This window comes from Calypte anna, chromosome 6 (assembly GCF_003957555.1).
Source record: "Calypte anna isolate BGI_N300 chromosome 6, bCalAnn1_v1.p, whole genome shotgun sequence".
NCBI classification, from domain to species: Eukaryota; Metazoa; Chordata; class Aves; order Apodiformes; family Trochilidae; genus Calypte; species Calypte anna.
Genome location: NC_044252.1, coordinates 22,400,086 through 22,416,892, shown reverse-complemented (window position 1 = coordinate 22,416,892; position 16,807 = coordinate 22,400,086). Strand labels below are relative to the sequence as shown.

General features: G+C 48.0%; 1 protein-coding gene across 2 annotated transcripts in view; it reads right to left on the bottom strand.

Moving 5' to 3' along the window:
• Positions 1-1,446: 1,446 nt before the first annotated feature.
• The window catches only part of SUFU (SUFU negative regulator of hedgehog signaling), a 96,912-nt gene continuing 81,551 nt past the window's right edge, over positions 1,447-16,807 (bottom strand). For both annotated transcript variants that reach the window (XM_030453013.1, XM_030453012.1), the window contains exons 11-12: positions 11,338-11,406; positions 1,447-8,190 (exon numbers count right to left, since the gene is read on the bottom strand). In XM_030453013.1, coding sequence (XP_030308873.1) covers positions 8,101-8,190; positions 11,338-11,406 — 159 coding nt within the window. In that variant the 3' untranslated portion in view covers positions 1,447-8,100. The remainder of the gene's footprint in view (positions 8,191-11,337; positions 11,407-16,807) is intronic.

The following is a 16,807-nucleotide window of genomic DNA, read 5'->3' as shown; positions in this document are numbered from 1 at the left end:
GAGGGGCACCCTGCTTTGCTGTAGGTTCCAGGGACTGGGGTCTGCTCTGGTTTCAGGAATGAACCAAAGGATCACCTGGAATACACCATTACAAGAGGGGACTCTGCCCAGCCACTGCAGGGTTGTCAAAAGTGGATCATTTCATTTGTTAATTAAATTGAGTGGCCAGTGGAGAGGGCTCCTAGCAGTAGAGTCCACTGGATGGTTCTGGCTCTGCTGTCCTTGCTGAGATGTCCTAGCAGCGTGGCCCCATGCTTGCAAATACTTTGAGGCTTGGAAAGGTGAGAGGCATGGGGGCTCTTGGACCAGGGGACCAGCTAGGTGACCCCTCACCCCCCAAATGTCTGCCCAGTTAAATAACCTCACTGGAGATCCCAGTTGATTGGCAAGGTTCCCTCAAGTGACACCATGAAACCTGGTCAAGCTATGGTCATGTTCCCTTCAGCACTCAGAAATCCCAGTGCTTTGCCTTGAGGATGGGACAGTTCACAGCTGGATGTGGCTGCAGGAGAGGTTCTTTGGAAAAGGAGGGTTGTGACCCCAAACTTCAAAAGAAAACAAATCCTTAGGGGAACCCTTTCTGCTGATTGCTCCCCTTCCATTGGAGGGAGAGCTGAGATAACACTTCTAAAGAGCAAGTGCAAATGCAGCCCAAAGCTGGATTTCAGCTCCTGTGCATCTTTTCCCTTCCTGCCACCCTTCCTCCATGCACACTGATCTCCCCTGCAGATATTCCACCCTGCCTTTCTCTGACCTTAAAGGAATTTATTACCAAGGAGTGTAAAAAGATTACTACAAAATCGTTATGCTTTACTGGGAAATCATTGCAACATTAGCTCAGTAATATTTTTTCATAAGTGTTTGCTGCGTCTCTTCTCCGACCTATTTGGTCTCAGTGTGCACATCCACACCCCCGCAAATCCCGCTGAAGCCAAGATGCGTTTGGAAGAGGTCGGGAGTGTGGACCTGACCCAGCACTCACCCCAGCTCTGTCCTTCCCAAATCAGGAACTGAAGCTGCCATCTCTGGGTTGACCAGTCATGTCCTCAGATCCATGTGCAAACATTCCCTATCCCAGCTCATCCAAATGACATGGAAAAGCCTGGCTGTCAGGGTGCCTGGGCTGCCCTGGGTCAAGGGATTTCACCAGTGATGCTTGTGGAGGTTCCTGTGCTGGGCAGGGGACAGGACCGGCTGTTTTGCTGAGGTTCTTTGGGAAAAGGAAGATCCCTTTCTCTCCCATACTTGCACTTGGGAGGTCTGTGAAAAGATCCCTCTCACCCAGGGCCAGGGGGAGATGCTGACAAGAAGCGGCAGAGGGGAAGAGGCTGCTGAGGCAGCCACGGGGCTAAGCAGGAGGCAGGCGGTCCCACCAAGAAGCCTGCAGAAAGGACAACAACAATTCTGCAAATACGTTTAATGCACTTAGAATACACGGGAGGAAAAAAACATTTAGTGATTCACAAAAATATTACAAAAAGTCATGTGCAGGGGAAACATGCCCAGCACTGCAATAACAATGTAAGAATTTACATTAGAAACTAATATAAAATATTTAAAAACCTCTGCTAGTTTAGCTTTCCATTTGTTTTTTGTCTTTTATAAAAAAAGGAGGAGGGGACGGGGAAGAAAGGCCATCTACAAAGTACTGATACACCGGCTGCAGAAGCTGGGGCTCCCTCCAGCCTACATGGGTAGTGTCCTAGGGCTCCTCGCTTGACATGAGCCCGCACCTGCAGACCACACGCACTCGCACTCGCACACGGCTGAACTACAGAAAGGTTCACCCCCAGGCTGCGAGAGCAGCCCCTGTGATCAGGGTTTGCTGTGGTCCCCGTTGCCCCACGTGTCCCCCATCCTGGGAAGCTCACCCTTGCTCTAGGTTTTGCAGAAACCATCCAGCATACAAAACGAGTAGAACCTTCGGCGAGCGGCAAAACCCCCATCCCTTTAAAAAGGGAAAAGCCAAAATGTACAGCTTGGGCTTGAAGGGAGAAGGGTTTTCAATCTGGGTTTGAATACTTGGGTCAGAAGTGTGACCGTGGCCAAACATGGAGCACCAGGACTCAAAGGTCTGTATGGGTGCAAGAAGCACCCCAGCACAAGGGCCAGGGCATCAAAACAAGCACCCAGCAGGGTGCCATCTCTTTCCACAGGGCTGCTAATTGCTGCCTTGGGTAACGCCAAAAGTCGAGAACAAAAGGGTCTGGAGCCCCCCAGCTCATGATCAGTCACTGCAGGATGACACAGCCACTCACACCCACCTCCCCCTCCTCTGACCCCCAAGGACTTCATAGCCCACTTGCTGCCACAGGAGAAAAGGCGCAGGAGCTTCGTCGCCAGCACCACAAAGTCGTCCTGCGCCCATCCTGCCCGCGGCATTGTCAACACATGTCGTGTTTATGTAGGACCTACCACACACGGTGACAGCTCAGTCCCTCCCACCCTCGCTGCTCGTGCGGCGGAGGGTTTCCGGAGCTGCACTTTCGCTGCAGTTGGGCCCCAGGGAAAGGAACAAAGGAGCCATTTTCATCTCCAGCCTTGCCGGGAGCAGAGGGAGAGGGTGAGAGAAAAGACCAGTGTTTGCAAAGCACAACAATCGGCAGGAAATTTTCCTACAGCTTTTTGAGTTGTTTTTTTCTCTCTTTTTTTCTCTCTCTCTTCCTCTTTCTAAAGAGGAGACACATAGCATGAGGACAGTTTAAAAACAACCAGGCCAGCCACATCTGCCACGTGCTGCCCTGTTTGGGCAGATGTTCCTCTTCTGCCATTGGGGATCTATGAGCTGAACAGTGAATAATGCCCTGGTCTTTTGGGAGGAGAGAGGGAAGGGGCTGCCTTCATGGCGGACAAGAAATTATATTTCTGAACTGGTGTGCCACTTATGATGATTTTGTGGTCTGTCAGCGATTTTAGGGGAAATGGAATCATGGTAGAAATAAAGTGGTGAAGCAAGATACATGACAGGTTCATGGTCTGAGAGAGATAGGTCAACATAGGGCTGGGTTTAAAACACATTTGCAACCTCAGGCTTATTCTCTATTTGAAATTTCAGACTCATGTGAAACACAAGGTTTTGTTTGGTTTTTTTTTTTAAGAAAAGAGGACAAGCAGACACTACACAACAGAAAAATATAAAAATAGTAGGTTGCTACAGAGCTCATTAAACACTGCCCAGTAAACATGGTCCCAGAAACCTAACCCCCCCCTTTAAAATCTTGAGAGGTGAACCCAACTGGCAAATGTGCATCTTGAGACTGTTCTGGATGCAGGCTGGTGGCTGCGCAGGATGGCGTTTATCAATAGGGACAGATGCACAGAAAGGGACTCCTGGTTGCTTGACTATTCATCTGCCCTTGCAGCTTCAATCATAAGAATTAAGGCACAATATAAATTCAAAATGTAGGGCCGCCATGTAGAGGACCAGGTCCTCAGGAAGTGGAAAGGCTCTTGTGTTGCTGGACCCTCTATTCAGCTGGCTGTGATAGTAGAGGGCTAAAGCCCACGTCTTCATACAGCAGAGCTGCATGGTGCCAGGCCATGCTCTGGGTGGGGGAAAATCAGACTCATTGGTCTAAGGGCTTCCTCTGGCTTAAAGGTTTGGGGGTCTCTTCTCACCACCTGACATGACACCGCCTTACACCAGCCAGATAAAAGCTGGCAAAGTGGATCTTGGATTCTTAATGCCCAGCTAGGAGGGGGGAGTAATCATCAGGACAGATAAACAGCTGAGTAGCCATGATCCCATGCCAACCTGTCCTCTAACCCAGTATCCTGCAAAGCACGCAGTCAGCCAAATATTTTCCAGTGAAGCATCTGAGAAAGGTTTTTGTGGGGAGCTGGGGGAACATTTAACAAAGGGAATGGATAGTGGGTGAGCAATAAAGCTCGCTCAGTGATCAGCCTGGAGGTTCTCACGAGGGGCAGCCGAGCACAAGCTCCACTCTTCACCCCACACTAATTGGAATAACAAATGAGACCAAAGCAGCTACATTGCCACTCCCCATCTTTGACTCAAACTCAGACGCAGCTCAGGCAGCCATTTGCAGTCTCTACAATCAGCACCGGGTACAAGCCAGTGTGAACAGGCAGTGGGATGTGCATGGCTGGCTGCTTGCACCCATGCAGGTCTGCAGTAGGTCCTAGCTTGGAAATGAGGACTTGCCTGCCATGTTGTGCTGAGGCCTTGATGATTCTCACTTTGGTTTCTAGCTCCCCTTGCAGTGCCCAAGATCCATAAGGAGTGTGCTGCCTGGAACAAGCCTGAACTGTGAGTGCAGGAGGGAGGCTGCTCACCTGCTCGCCCACCATGCAACCTCTCCCCAGCAATCTGCCCCCTCCAAGCCAAACATTGCTTTCAACTGTTGGTTTTTTTGTTGTTTTTTTTTTTACACCCCCTAAATATTTCTATTGCTTGCAAATAAAAAACAAACAACACCAACCCCCACTTCTTCAATGACCATTTGATGACCTGACAGTGTTATTTTTAAAGCCATTCAAGAGCAACTGAATATCTGAAGGGGTTCGGAATATAATTTCAAATAACTGTTGGTGAATCTATGTACATTAAAACCAATACATCACCATCCTCAAAGACAGTATACACAGCAGGCACCACCTATCTAAGCCATAAGGCTCCTCATCTTTGGAAATATCCCTGTTAACCATGACAAGACTTCTCCAGGAGGGAGAAAACCTGAACTTGCTGCTTCTAAAATGCATCCATACAATGCTGCTTCAGACCTTCTACGCAATCTAGGAAAAATCAGAACCAGTGGACCTACCATCTCAGCAGATTTTGGCTAGAAAAATACCACAGCCTTTATTAACTCTGATGCACTTCCCTTTTTCAAACTAATTGCTCACTAAAATACAAAGGCTTATTTTCCATTCCCTTTACACATAGGCATATCCTCTTTCCCCAAGATGAAAATATCCAAACTGGAGATCTCATTTACTCGCCAATGAGTAAGCCTCTGGCACAGTTGCAAGCTTGATGTGAATCAGGGGAGGGGAGGTCCTGTGGGTGCACAGATCTTCATGATGCTGAGTAACATACAACTTTCTTATTCATGGGTAACTGTTTGGAGGCAGTGACATGAACTTGAAACTCAAGTTTCTCTCTTGTAGTTGGTCTGACAAGAAGATGGAGATACCTCTTTTAGGAGTTATTTGTCTAATATTTCCCCCTTTAACTAAATAGGAGGATTTAATTTCCTTCCCTTCAAACCTTCCCCTTAATTGTTATCTGGCTACCAGCAAAGATCTATGAGAAAGTGTCTCTCTCAGAGATAAAGATTTCTGGCATGCCACCTGTTCATAACTGAAATACAACTATATATAAATACATGACATGGAACAAAAATACACTCACATAAGGATACTGAGTGGGTTTTCAAATGCCTTCAGTGTGCTCCCTCTGAAGTCAATGAAAAACCAACTCAGAGCGTCAGATGAAGAGTAAATATGGTGAGGAAAACATACACATAAGAAAGGCAGAACTGGAGCACAAGCCAGCTTGGAGGACGCCCTTTCCCTGCACACAGAACCACATCCTCACTGTGAAGGCTCAAGGAGTTCATAGGGCAGGAGGTCCTAAGCTTTCCAGATGTGTGTCAGAGCCCAGAGAGGGTCTGATGGACTTTACTCTGCCCCGTGCTGATCTCTGCAAGAACAGCAACAATTGACCTTCCGAATGTCCCTTCTCCACTAAGATGTGGATTTTAAGCTCCTTTTAATGAGAGCCAGCATCTGGAAACAAGGAAGAGCAGCCAGCATCGTGGCAGCAGGCCAGCTCTGCTGCAGGAACCCCCACCAAGCTCATACAAGAGCAGTCCATGGGCTACTGTTGGAGGATGGCTTTGGGACAGAATTGCAATGCTGCCCTTGCCTTTTTCCTGACTGCCACAATCGTCTGCTTGTTCATTATCTTGTGGCAGGACACTTGAGCACATCATTTTTGAAGCTGGAACCATAGATTTTCGTGCTGATTTCTCACTCATGCTGTCCCCTGCATATGCATCTACAGTGCAGAGGGGATGTTTAGTGCTACCCAGGACAATGAAAATTGGCCAAGAGATCCCAGGGATGAATGCAGTCTGCCACAGCACAAAAATCACTCTGGCTGGCACATGCAGATATCCAAAAGTTTGTTCTTTCACAGCAGGATTTCAAGATGATCCTCTGAGTTCAGACAAAATGACAAACTCATTTACATGTAAATTGCTTTCGTAGCTTTGCAGAAAGGAAGGTTCTGTCGAGCTGTGTTGGACCCTGCATTTGGCCTGCCTTAAATTATAATATAACAACAATCATAATAATACAAATACTACTTTGTACACAAAGCACGCCCTACCCTGCAAACCCTGGCATGCTTCGGTAGGTCCTACAGCTCTCTAGTCAATAATCACCCTCTCTGCAGAGAGAGACACTGAGTGACTTGCCTGGGGCCACAGAGGAATTCTGTAGCAAGTCCAAGGAAAGCTTTGTGACTCCCAGCTCTGCTTCTTGACCAACATTAACCAGCCTCAAATATACGCAAAAAAACATCAAAGCTGATTGCTCCAGGAAGAAATTAAATCAAAAAACAAACAGAAAACCAACCCTGGGGTACTGCAAGGCCTCCTGGACTCTGTTGTTTGATCAGGGGAACTAAGTGTTAAAGCTTTTGTGATACTTGTATTAGATCGTACTGAATTGCGCATAAATCATCAAGTTAGCTTGTAGGCAGAAAGGGGTGGAAAGAAAGCTGCACCTCCCTGACAAGGAGTGAAGAGTTGTCACCAAAGACAATGGGCAGAGGAAGGCAGGGAATATGCATCAGAAACAACCTGCAACAGCAGCAGGGGGTGAAGCCTGAGGTGGTTTGCTGCAGAGTATCGATGCAGAGACACAACCCGACCCTGCAGAGATCGCCTCGTCCACACATCAAGTTTTGCTCCGATGAGGAAGCTACAGGGATCTGGAAACATGGTCTTTTCAAAGTGATTTTGATGTGTTACAGTTCAAAACTATCTGAAAGGAGGGACTTCAGAAACGAGAGTCACCACAGCGAAGCTAGAGGGGAAAAATGGGGCTGTGCTAGGGCACAACTCTGCTGGAACAGGGAAAATAGTTGGTTTTATCATGGCTGAGTCTCTCGTCTATGCCAGGGCAGTGGAGATCTCCCTTTTATATGCTTTCAAGCAGCCCTCTGGATCCTGCAGAGCTGCTGAAGTTGTCCCTGTGAACAAATGTTCCTTTCTAGCTTCTCAAATTCTGTACAATAGCAAGGAAAAAATACTTGACAGTATCTCTTTAAAGATAAACACACTGTAAACAGGAGATCTCCCCCACCCCGGTAGCTTTCTTCCTCCTGCTTGTGCAAAACCAGAGGTTGCGACCTTCCCTGGGGTTCAGGCACAAGGACAGGATGCGTGAGAATAAAGTTGCCTCTGTTTGCAGCGATACCATAGCTAATAGCACCAAGACCAACACTTAAAACACGCCTAATTTGAGGGCAGGGAGGATCTGGGTTTGTTTTTCTTGACTGAACTAGAAAGTTCATCTTTAAATCTGTTCAGCTTCAAGCATGTGAGCTTTTGGCCTCCTTTAAACAGGGGAAATACCATTCCGTTTCTGAAAATGAAAAAAAAAAGCACATGGAAGAACAGTTCTGCAGTCAGTAAAAGTTTGGCTAACAAAAGGACTCCAGAGTCACGTAAAGAACATTTAATCCATGGATTATAGGCTCGCACCTGGCAGAAACGCATGTGTAAATACAGGCGTGCAGAGCGTCTACACCCTGGGCTAAGGCAGAGGGGAGATCTGTAGCTAGGAGAGAGAAAGGATTCTTACTGCTAATTTTCATAGTTAAATATTTCTCACTCGCACTCACACATACGCAGGCTGTTCCCAGAGAGCTCAGCCTTGGGAAGGATAAAGGAAAGGGCTCAGTTCAGTCTGGGCTGGTGCTGAGTAGCTTTTCTTCTGTTTGCAGTGGTTGTGCAGCAAACTCTTTTCTTTGCAGGCAGAGTTTTTACTGCATTAATTATCCTGTGAGTCACTGGGTAATGGACAGTAACTTGGCTCTCCCAGTTGTTAGAAGGGTGTAATTCAGCTCTAATGCAGCGGGTTGTCGAACACAGCATCTGGCAAGATGGAAACTTTCAGTTTCTTTTCAGGCCAGCTGTACTCCTTTGGAAGTTTAAACTGTAAGACAGTAAAGAGAACCAGTTAATGTATATTGCTGCAACCTAACCCACAGAAAAAACAAAATAGTTGCAGAGGCAGGCAGCCTCATGTTATTATTATTTTTAAAACAAGAGGCTACTAAGAAAACACTTCCCCACCAGTATGTTTTGGACAGCACTGGACATTAGACAATGTGGCCTGTGCCTCAGCTGCCAAAGTAAAGTTCTGAGATTTCAGCCCAAGCACTGTTTATTTCATCAGACAGATTCTGGAGGTTTTCTGCCCCGTATCACCATTTCCCCTCCGCAGTCTCTCTGAAAATTTGCAGAACAAGTATCTCCCCTCCTACCTGACCCACATCTCTCTCCCTTCATCTACACTGGCACCCAGAGCCTTCTGTTTGCTTTAAGGAGAGACTTAAGGCAGCTTTCAGGCTCTTGCTCATACAAGCTGGGAGGCACCCGAGCTAGCATGGCTCTGCTGGGTGACAGACAGGCTTGTGAATGGCCACCATCCCCAGGAGGGCAAACTGTGCTGTTCTGGCTGGGGAGAGGCAGCATGCCTGAACAGCATTTCTGCTCCAGCCCTACCCACCTCTGGACAAAGGCTTTGCAGAGCAACTGTACAATGCCTCATATTCTCACAGGCATTCGGCTGCTCAGGCTGTTTTGCAAACATTGACTGAAGCACAGAGAATGGACATTTTTTTGTCCCAGTCTGGTTTACACAGCACTGTCCCTGGCCAGTGTTTCCCAAACAAGTCAAGTGCACTGGTCCCACCCTGGTGTTGCTCCAGGGCACCTGCCTTGGGCTGGGAAGTCACCCCAAAATCTCAGATCCCAAACACAACCATGTAAGGACAGAGCTCCAAGAGCTCCACTTACCAGGGCCCACACATTCACACACATCCCTCATACACAGCTCTGGGGTGTGGGTGGGAGTAGAATCTCTTAGGCTAGAAATCTGCCCTATCCACAGCTGGATGGCTACCAGTTCTGTACAAGCATTACATGCAATCCCAGTGCCCCACCCAGGGATCCCAGTGCCCCAGCAATCCAAAACACTTGGGGGACAGCTCTGGAAGACAGTTTGAAGGATCGTTTTGTTCCTAAAACTCTGCAGCACCCACGGTGCAGCACTGCAATAGTCCCTGACCCCCTGACAGGAATCCCAGGGAGGAGGAATCGCACTAAGATCCCGCACTTCCAGTGACAATCTGACCCAGAGGCAGCTAATTCAGAGCAGTTACAGCTACAGTGGTCCTGTCATAGAAGAATACTCAGGCCAGCAGCACTGTAAGCTTCACAGGGGCTACATGGATTACAGAGTTGGTGCAAGGGAACGGGGAGCTGTGAACCACTCATCTTTATCCAACCATTTGTCTTCCTTCACATAAGTGCTTCATTTCTGAAGGACATTAACACACACCCAGTGGCAGATTCCTGCTACAGGAGATCCCCTCCAGCTGCGTGCTCCACAGCAAGGGCAGCTCTAACGTGAATTTGCTCCTGACCTTGTTCCATCTGTAGTTGGTACCTACTGACCAGCTGCAGTTGGTATGCTGGGCTGGTGGTGCATGGTCTGACCCATGATGTGGGGGCAGGGCAGGAAGATCATTCAGGATAGTGGTTACCAAAAGCTCCCACCCTTTCTTCTCTAGGAAAATGTCAACAGCCAAATTCCCACTAACAGTTGTTTTTTTTTAAACTCAAACTGTGTGTATCTTGCACCATATAATCTAGTGGCCCTCCACTGCTGAGTGGATTATTTAAATTCAATGTCTAGAGTATGTGAAAACATGTTAAAGTTATTCAGGTAATTTCTCTTCATTTCACTGTGTTAAGCAAAGGAAATACTCTTCTTGCAGTGCTTCATTCTACTACATGAGTATCATCAGCAACAGCCAGGGCTGCTGAGGAATGCCTTCGGTTGGCCCAAACTGGGATCCCACAAGTTACAAATCCTTGGAGGAATCTGGATGCTGAAAGATCATATTTAATTTTAAGTATTTTCCTTTTTTATAAACAGCTATACTCTTGGAAAAGTCACCCTTTGCATTTTGTTTGTTTTTCACTTTTTAATTTAGCAAAGTCACAGTAACTCAGAAGTGAGCGCCCAGTTGCCAGGAGATGCAATGCCCATTGCCTCTGACTCTCGGTGGAGAGTGAAGGAACATGAGCTGTCCAGAGCCTTAAGTAAAGGGCCTTCAGACTGAAGTGCTGCTGGGCTTCCATGTCACTAGTAAAAATGAGCTTTGGATTAGGTTTAACTGGATAAAAGCTGGCCTGAAAGTCACTGCACAGCTAGCAGCATGCTCCCTTCACTCACACAGTGAAGAACATCCTGGCATTAAGTCAACTCTGGATTAAACAATTAGAGCCCTGAGATTTTTTCCTAGGGGGAGGGGAGCAGGGTGAGGGATGGGAGGGCTGTTCTGGAAGCCAAGGAAAGTTTCTTTAGTGTCTGCAGGGAGCTGTAAAAAATGGGATTAAAAATATTACATGTCATTTCTGCCACTACTCTTTGAAGTCAAGCAGAATATTTATATGGCATGCATGGGAGACAGGGTGTTAAATGTTCCCCAGGAAGAGATCACATGGCAGAGAGAAGTTTAGCACCACACAGCAAAGCTTTATAAAGCTCCTTTGGCTGCTGCTATAACGCTTCTAGGCTGGTGATGGTCCTCTGAACACAGTGCAGGGACAGCAGGTAAGGGCCCAGTAGCAATATGAAAATGCCTGTTTGATCACCAAACCCGAAACAGGAGACCCCTACAACAGAGCTCAGCAGTAAATGTGCTGTCACTACTTTTAGCCCTTCTGAAAGTGGGGAAGGTAATGTGTCCAGAGGTGCTGTTGAGGATATGATGTAAGACACAGAGGAGACCTGTTCACTTGGCCCAGGGGCTGCACCACTTGGATTTGGAGTGGTCAGATACCACATTAGGAAAGATGCTGGCACAAAGGAAATGCAGAGTCTCCCTTAACACCCATCTCTGCCCTGTATTTCTTGCAATCCCTTCTGGTGCCTTAGTTCACAGCAGATGTGAAGTCTATAGGGCAGGACTACAGCCTGTGAGCTGAGGAGAGAATCAAAGGCAAGATGCAGGACTGGCTGAGCTCTCTGGGACAGTACATGGCAGACATGGGAATGACACAGCCTTACTTCCTCTGGAGAATTCAGATCTTCTAAATCTTCCAGCATTCTCTCTACAAACTCTTCAGTCAATAGGATCTGCAAAGGAAACACAGTAGTTTATGCCTTCACACTCCTAGTTTTAGATAATTGCCAAGAAACAGAATGACTTCTACGGAGAGCAGACTGTACCAGCTCACTCCTTCCCTCGTGTTCTTCTTTCCCACAATACAAAGGTTTGAGGGCAAGGAGCTCCTAACTTTGCCTCCCACCCCAACCACTGCAAAAAAAAAAAAAAAAAGTTAAAATTATACAGCAATCTTTTTTGACCCTCAATTATCGTGCTTAGTCTAAAATTAGAGGCTCAGCTTTAGACAGACAGAGTGGGGAAGGAGGAAAAGGGGTCAAGATGGCAACAGTTAGAAAGACAGTGGGAAACAGAGCTGCTTTCATCTGACTCATTAAAGCTAAGATCAGAGTTTAATCAGGAAACAGCAGTGCAGGGAGAGCCTGAGATCCTTATAAAGCCAGTGCGCTGGCCTTGGGGAAGACATTTTGCTCAGATGAACCAAATGCTGGGTATAGGAGGTGCTCCCAGAGGTGCCTGCATTGGGCACCTCCATTAAGTACCACATGTACCCATCCCATGCCTGTGCTGAGAAAGCTTTGGGCTTATCTCAAGGCCAGGTTAGCAAGCATGGAGTGGCCCAGGAAAGCAGCTGCTGACAGGTCAAAATTCCTCTCTGAGGGCCACGAGCCTTGGTCTGTGGAGACCCTCAAATCACATGAACCAGAGACACTGGGAGAAAACCAGCCCTGGGATTAAGGGGGAGAACTCTCTCCCTCTTTAACAAAGCACGTGATAGCCAAAAGCAAAAACACATCCTGCCTCTCTTCACAACAGTTGTAAAGGCCAGAGCTCCAGGCAGGCCAGCTGGCTTGGCAGAGGAGCAGACAGCAGTGCGGGACCAGGCAAACATCCCCACGCAGTGAGGGGGTGTTGGAGCGGCATTCCTGGGAGTTAGGTTGCAGCAGTATCCAGTGGATTATTCCCATTTCAGCCTACAGGTTTGTTTCTTCCCCCCCTGTTCTTCCTTTCCTTCCTTTGCTCCACCTTTCCCCTGTCTCTGGCACTGCTTTCCATGCTGAAGCAACTATTGCCATGCCCCCTTTCTCATCCTTCCCTTTCCATGTTCTCCCCAGCCATGGGCTCTGTGCTCCCTTCCATTGAAGGAATGGCTCCAGCACCAAACACTGACAGGCCTCAGTGCCCAGTCCCACTGCTCTCCACCATTCCCTGGAGCTCAGGTTTGGAAGAGAGGCAGACAAGCCGTCCCATCTCCATGCAGGAAGCCATCTCCCATGCCACCCAGCTCATCCCAGCAGTAACATCATTGGGAAGCAATTGAATGCCAGGGTGCTGTGGGTTGTTTGGCCGAGTGGAAGCCTCTAGGCTTCATTTTGGTAACACACAAGCAGGCCTGTTAGATAGAAAGAGAAGACTCTGGTCTCCTGTTCTTCCTTTGGCTGGCAAGAAAAGAGATACAAAACCACCAAATATAGATCTGAGAGTCACCAGGTGTCTGCAATTCTTGCCCTTCCACCTTGCCACCCTTCTGTCACTTGCAGACACATTTCCCACGGGGTAAGAAAACTGCAACCTGCCCCCTCCACCACATTCCCCTCTTCACTTAGCTTCACCCTGTGGCAGGCTTCAGATCAGGGTTTATGACTGAGCTACTCAGCATGGATGCAGGCACCTCCATCAGGCCTTTCTGATCATTCCTCTAGCCTGCAAAAAATCCTGCTTCAGCCAGGAGCCAGGTGCTTGCTGCTTTGGACAGGACTCTGCAACCTGGCACCAATCTGCAGACTGGCAAGCTGAGAAACGTTGCACTGAAACACGCAGTACCACCGCAAACTACTGCAGTCTCCTTGCTGGAACCTGTAACTATTCTGCCTGTCGAACTGGAGACACTCGTTTGTTGACTGCAGGAGGAGGGAGCCGTCTGTCCGTGTCAGAGGCAGGAGGGCAACCCGATCGCTCAGCTTAGGAGGAAGAGCTGGGTGGGGAGCTGGGGCTCTGCATGAAGCAGATCGGTTTCTGCGGAGGTGCAGCCTGCAATGGGGTGAGGGAATGAAAACAATTTGGCAGACATCAAAATCTACAGAACAGCTGGAAAAAGGAGGAGGAATTGGTATTCACAGCAATCAGGCAAGGAGGAAATGAATATTCAGCCATCCACAGATGAGCAAAAATGCCAGAGGTTGGGACGGGTGAGAGAGCAGGAATGAAGAGCTGCAGCTTTGACAGGGGGACTAGAAGACAGCAGAGCAGGAAGACCCCTGGGCACTCCCAAGGTGCCAGAAGCAGGAGAGAAATGGGAACCACCTGTGCAAGGCAGCCTCTAAGGCTGAAGGAAAACAAGACAGGGTGTTTGGAGGTAAACAGCAAAGGGTAGAGAGAGAAGGGGGGACAGTCCCGGTCAGGTCCTGGCTAAGTCACAGACTCCCAGAGTAGGGAAAAACCTACATGGAGCACTGTGGCTAGGACTCAACCCATGGTACAACCCCCTGAGATGGCTGAGCCCATCAGCAGCACACTGCCCCATCTCAGTAAATTTTGGTAATTCAGCTGAAAAAACCAAAACAAATTCCACAGATTTAATGAGCTACACTGATTCCCTGAAGGGTCTCACAAGTGGGGTGGGACAGGAGTCCACAGCTCAGCTATCTCATGGACTGCATATATGGGATCAAAGCAATGGCAGCCTGCTCTGAGAAAATATGGTCGTGCCATTCTGCAAGCCCTGAGGAGACTGTTAACTTTGGTGGAGGGCAGGCATCACAGGCTGCAATGACAAACTGCTGCAGCGACATTCACAGTGTGTCACTCAGAGCCTGTCCTCAACAGCCTGTGTCAGAGGAAAACCACCCTAAACCCTACTACCCCAAGCTGCTGGGGAGACCTGCTCTCCTTACTGGAGAAGAAAGAAGTCTCCGAAACATGAGTGGAAATGAATGTAAAAGTAGCCATGTCCCTTGGCACAGAAAACTGTGACTATTTCAGCTCTCCGAAGGATTCAGGGGGAAGGCATGTGTCCACAGCACACCATCTCCTGAAGAGGGCTCAGAAGCTGGAAGTACTGTCCTCCTGGATTTGCATCAAGACAAGATTTCTTCTCTTAGTACTAGCCTGATCAAGATGACCCAAGAGCACTAAGGCTGTGCTCACAGATCAGGCTGCCATCCCCACTTGCAATCAGCAAAGCCACCTTCATCGTGGTAAGCCAGTCTTTGCTGCTACAAAGACAAAGATAAATCCAATCCCACCTCAGCTTCTCTCAATCACTTTAATTCAGGTTTCCAGTTCTTGTAGCATGCCTGCTCCTGCACAGTATGATAGCCCATTACATTAACACACACACGTTATATGTGTGTGATATTAAAGGTGACATTCCCAGCAAATAAACATGACAGACTGCCATTGCTCTAGGCACCTAATTTAATTTCCTTTGGGATTTAAACCTTAGAAGCTCAAATTAAACAAATAGGGCTGTTTCACTTTATATTTCAGTCCTGAATCTAGAGTTTTTCTCCAATGCTGTTAACTGATCTTATCAACAGGACACTGCACAGAGATCACAATGATGGAGCAGCTTATTCCCTTCCCAAAGCAAAACAAAGCTCTGCTGTTGTGCTGCAGCCATGGGAAAAGCCAGCGCAATCTGGAGGGCAAATGAAGCCGCCCCATGCACTCTGAACAGGACTTTTCTCCCATGAAATCTCTCTGCTGGTGCTGAGGAAGCAAAGGAGCTCTCCTGTATGGCAGCAGGTGTCCTGGGTGCCACAACGGCCGGGTGCTCACAGCTCTGCGTTTTCACAGCTCTGTGCAAACACTCCTGCCAGCCCATCCTGCTGAAGCTGGCTGCAGGGTGTAGCTCAGCCTTTGTGATGGCTGTTTGCAGTATGAACAGGAAATGGCCTCGCTAGCTAGCTGCAGGTACCTGCAACATTTTCTTTGGTGCTGCACGGCCCTGCTCAGGCCAGGACCTCTCTGGCCTGACCCAGAGAGGCCTGGACACGTGCCATCCCATTGCCAACATATCCAGACTTGATTTTCTGTGTGCTTTGTGGCTCTGTGACTGTTAGTCATACTTGGAAGATGATGACTGGCCAAAATATAAGTCCCTGTTCTGTATCACAGACACCTACCACAGAACTCGGGTCCGAAGTCTGGGTTCTCACTGCCTCACTAACAGCTACATGTGTCCAGACATGTTACAAAATACCAGGCTAGGTTGTCTTACTCAGGTGGATGCACACAGGGAACGCACAGCATGCATGCCTGATGTCTCCCTCTCGTGGCGAGTCCCACCTGAGCTTGCTGAAACTTTCTTCTTACCTTCAGGGCTTTACCTACGGGTCAACTGAAGGAGCTTGTGTTGAAGCTTAAGGTGCTGAAGCTTCCCTGCCCACAGACAGCTGAGAAACCTGCATCACGACTTGTTACAGGCAAGTGGCTGTGAGTGTACAAAAACAGGTGAGATGTAAAAATGTACACAAGGTCATGAAGCTCTAGATCAGTTCCACTGTCTTTGAAAGCAGCTGGTGCTTAGTAAAACAGTAAAGTCTATAGTCAGCTTATAGGCAGCACCCTAGAGCTAACACCCCGTCTCTAACTACAGGGTTTCAACCCTACCATAAGCGACTGAAATTCTCAGCTCAGGAAAGGCTGGCTGGGGCCAGAGGTGACACCAATGTTGAAAGCCTGGCACAGCTGGCAAGTCTTAGACCAAGGAAGACTCTTTAGAAGCTGAGCTAGGAATCAAGCTGCACCGCTGTCCAACTTCAAGAAACAGGGTTTGTCCAGGGCAGGACACAAGCAATTGGTCCAGGGACAATTAAGCAAATGTTCTTTTACTGATAATACTCAAGTTCCTTGTCTACCTGGAAACAAACCAAACCATCCCATGCTTTGCCCTAGTGTTTTGTTTGCATTAAACACTGCCACTTACTTTCCAGCAAGTCTGTCAAAGAAAGGAAATCATCTTTTATTAGCTCTGGACTTGGTACGGAGCTGGCTAATATGGCTCATCCAGAGAAGGTGGGGACACATTGCAATAAACCTCTGTGTAAACCATACCAACCCTTCTAAGAAACTCTTCACCCCTCCAGGTGCTATGCCTGGGATTGGTGGAGCAGCTGTACCCACCACATGTCATCTGCTACATGCACAAATATCCAGGAATTTTTGGGAGCCCTTTACCCTAAAAATGTTTCAGCTTAATTTATGCTGTAAAGTCACAGCAAAGTCAAGATAAAGGGCATCAGCATTTTCAACTGAAATTAAACATTACTGATAAAGCTCCCTGATGAATTCGTGCCAGAAGCATCCCACAGCCCACCTCTCTGCTCTCTCCTTGGCTTGGCCTTCTCTCCACTGCTTTACTTGGACTGTACGTGGTTCAGGGCAGAGGCCTTGTCACTGTATCTTTTT